Source organism: Vombatus ursinus, unplaced genomic scaffold, assembly GCF_900497805.2.
Source record: "Vombatus ursinus unplaced genomic scaffold, bare-nosed wombat genome assembly UNPS02014174.1, whole genome shotgun sequence".
Classification (NCBI taxonomy): domain Eukaryota; kingdom Metazoa; phylum Chordata; class Mammalia; order Diprotodontia; family Vombatidae; genus Vombatus; species Vombatus ursinus.
The window spans coordinates 332323-334069 of NW_020953952.1; the positions used below are offsets into that span (position 1 = coordinate 332323).

General features: G+C 40.6%; 1 protein-coding gene across 1 annotated transcript; it reads left to right on the plus strand.

Moving 5' to 3' along the window:
* Positions 1–358: 358 nt before the first annotated feature.
* On the plus strand, positions 359–1296 carry LOC114041459 (olfactory receptor 1020-like). The gene is given in 2 exon segments (XM_027859919.1): positions 359–530; positions 533–1296. Coding segments are annotated over 2 exon segments (936 nt in total).
* The last annotated feature ends 451 nt before the right edge of the window (positions 1297–1747 follow it).

A 1747-nucleotide genomic window follows, 5' to 3' on the forward strand; every position in this document is an offset into this window, starting at 1 on the left:
ATAGGCAGCTAGGGGGCAAGATTCATAGAATGCTGGACTTGTATTCCAGCAGATCTGAGTTCAAATATTCCCTCAGAATCTTCTGGCTGTGTAACACTGGGCAGATTACTTAATCTCTTTCAGCTTAAATTTTCTCCTCTCTAAGACGGAGATAAAAATACTACTGACCTACCAAGATTATTGAAAGGACCAAATGAGGTTACATGTCAGTCAATATGTATTTATTACAGAAGACTCTTTGTAAATATATAAGTAAATTTTAAAAAATACATATATTAAGCTCTTTGTAAACTTTTAAGTACTATACAGTGTTAGCTATTATCATTATTGACATGTCTCCTCTTTTGTTACAGCACGAATGGATGGAAGTGAGGTGGAAAATCAAACAGAAGTGGGAGAATTTGTTCTGTTAGGACTCTCAGATGATCCTGAGCTAAGGCTTATCGTCTTTGTGGTGTTCTTCATCCACACAGCCACCGTGATGGGAAATCTGGGCATGATAATACTGATCACGATGGATTCTAGACTCCACCCCCAATGTACTTCTTCCTCAGTAGCCTTTCCTTTGTGGATGTCTGTTACTCCTCTGCTCTCACTCCAAAGATGCTGGTGAACCTCTGGGCTGAGAACAAGGCCATCTCTAGAAATGGCTGTGCTGCCCACTTTTACCTCTTCGGCTCATTTTTAGGTACCGAGTGTTTCCTCTTAGCTGCATTGGCATATGAGCGCTATGTGGCCATCTGCCATCCACTTTTATATTCAGTCATCATGTCTGAAAAGCTTTGCTTTATGCTGGTAGCCACCACATTCCTTGCTGGCTTTGGGAATGCAGCTGTCCATACAGGAATGACTTTCAAGCTGTCTTTTTGTGCCTCTAATAAGATCAACCATTTCTACTGTGATACACCGCTCCTTCTGAAACTCTCTTATTCTGACCCCCGTGTCAATGGGATCGTCATCATGGCTTTTTCCAGCTTTAGTGTCATCAGTTGTGTGCTGATGGCCCTCATTTCTTACCTCTTCATCCTTATCACCATATTGAGGATGCACTCCGCTGAGGGCAGGAGCAAAGCCTTTTCCACTTGTGCCTCTCATCTCATGGCTGTCGCCATTTTCTTTGGGACAATTCTCTTTATGTACTTACTTCCCACTTCCAGTTATTCAATGGAGCAAGACAAGGTGGTATCTGTATTTTACACACTGGTCATTCCGATATTAAATCCCCTTATGTACAGCTTAAAGAATAAGGATGTGAAGGATACCCTGAAGAAGATCTTACATAGACATAGGATTTAGGTCCTCTTGACCAATCAGCACTGTGCAAGAGGCTGCTATTCCCAATGAGTCCTATTTTCCTTTATTTCTGATTTATTCTTTACTGATAAGGAAAATTATCCAAGTAGCAGTGCCCAATTTAGTCCCCACCACTGAAGAGTCCCCATTACCACCGAGTAGCCTGAAGGAATTAGGTGTATCTGTCTAATTGCCTTACTTTGGAATTAGGAAGTATCTTGCTTATTGTAATGCTTCTGAAACTCTTGGTTTGATTTACTGTCTCTGTTAATCTGTTATAGATTGGTCCTGGAAATAAAAAAGAAGGAAATGTGATAATAGTGATTCATTTTAGAAGCAGATTTGATGAGGAAGGAGGATTAATTAAGTCTGAGTAAACACATAAGACTCAGGGTCTTAAATATCTCCCTTTGGCTGGTGTATCTGATCCAAGCTATTCAGTGTGTCTATGAGG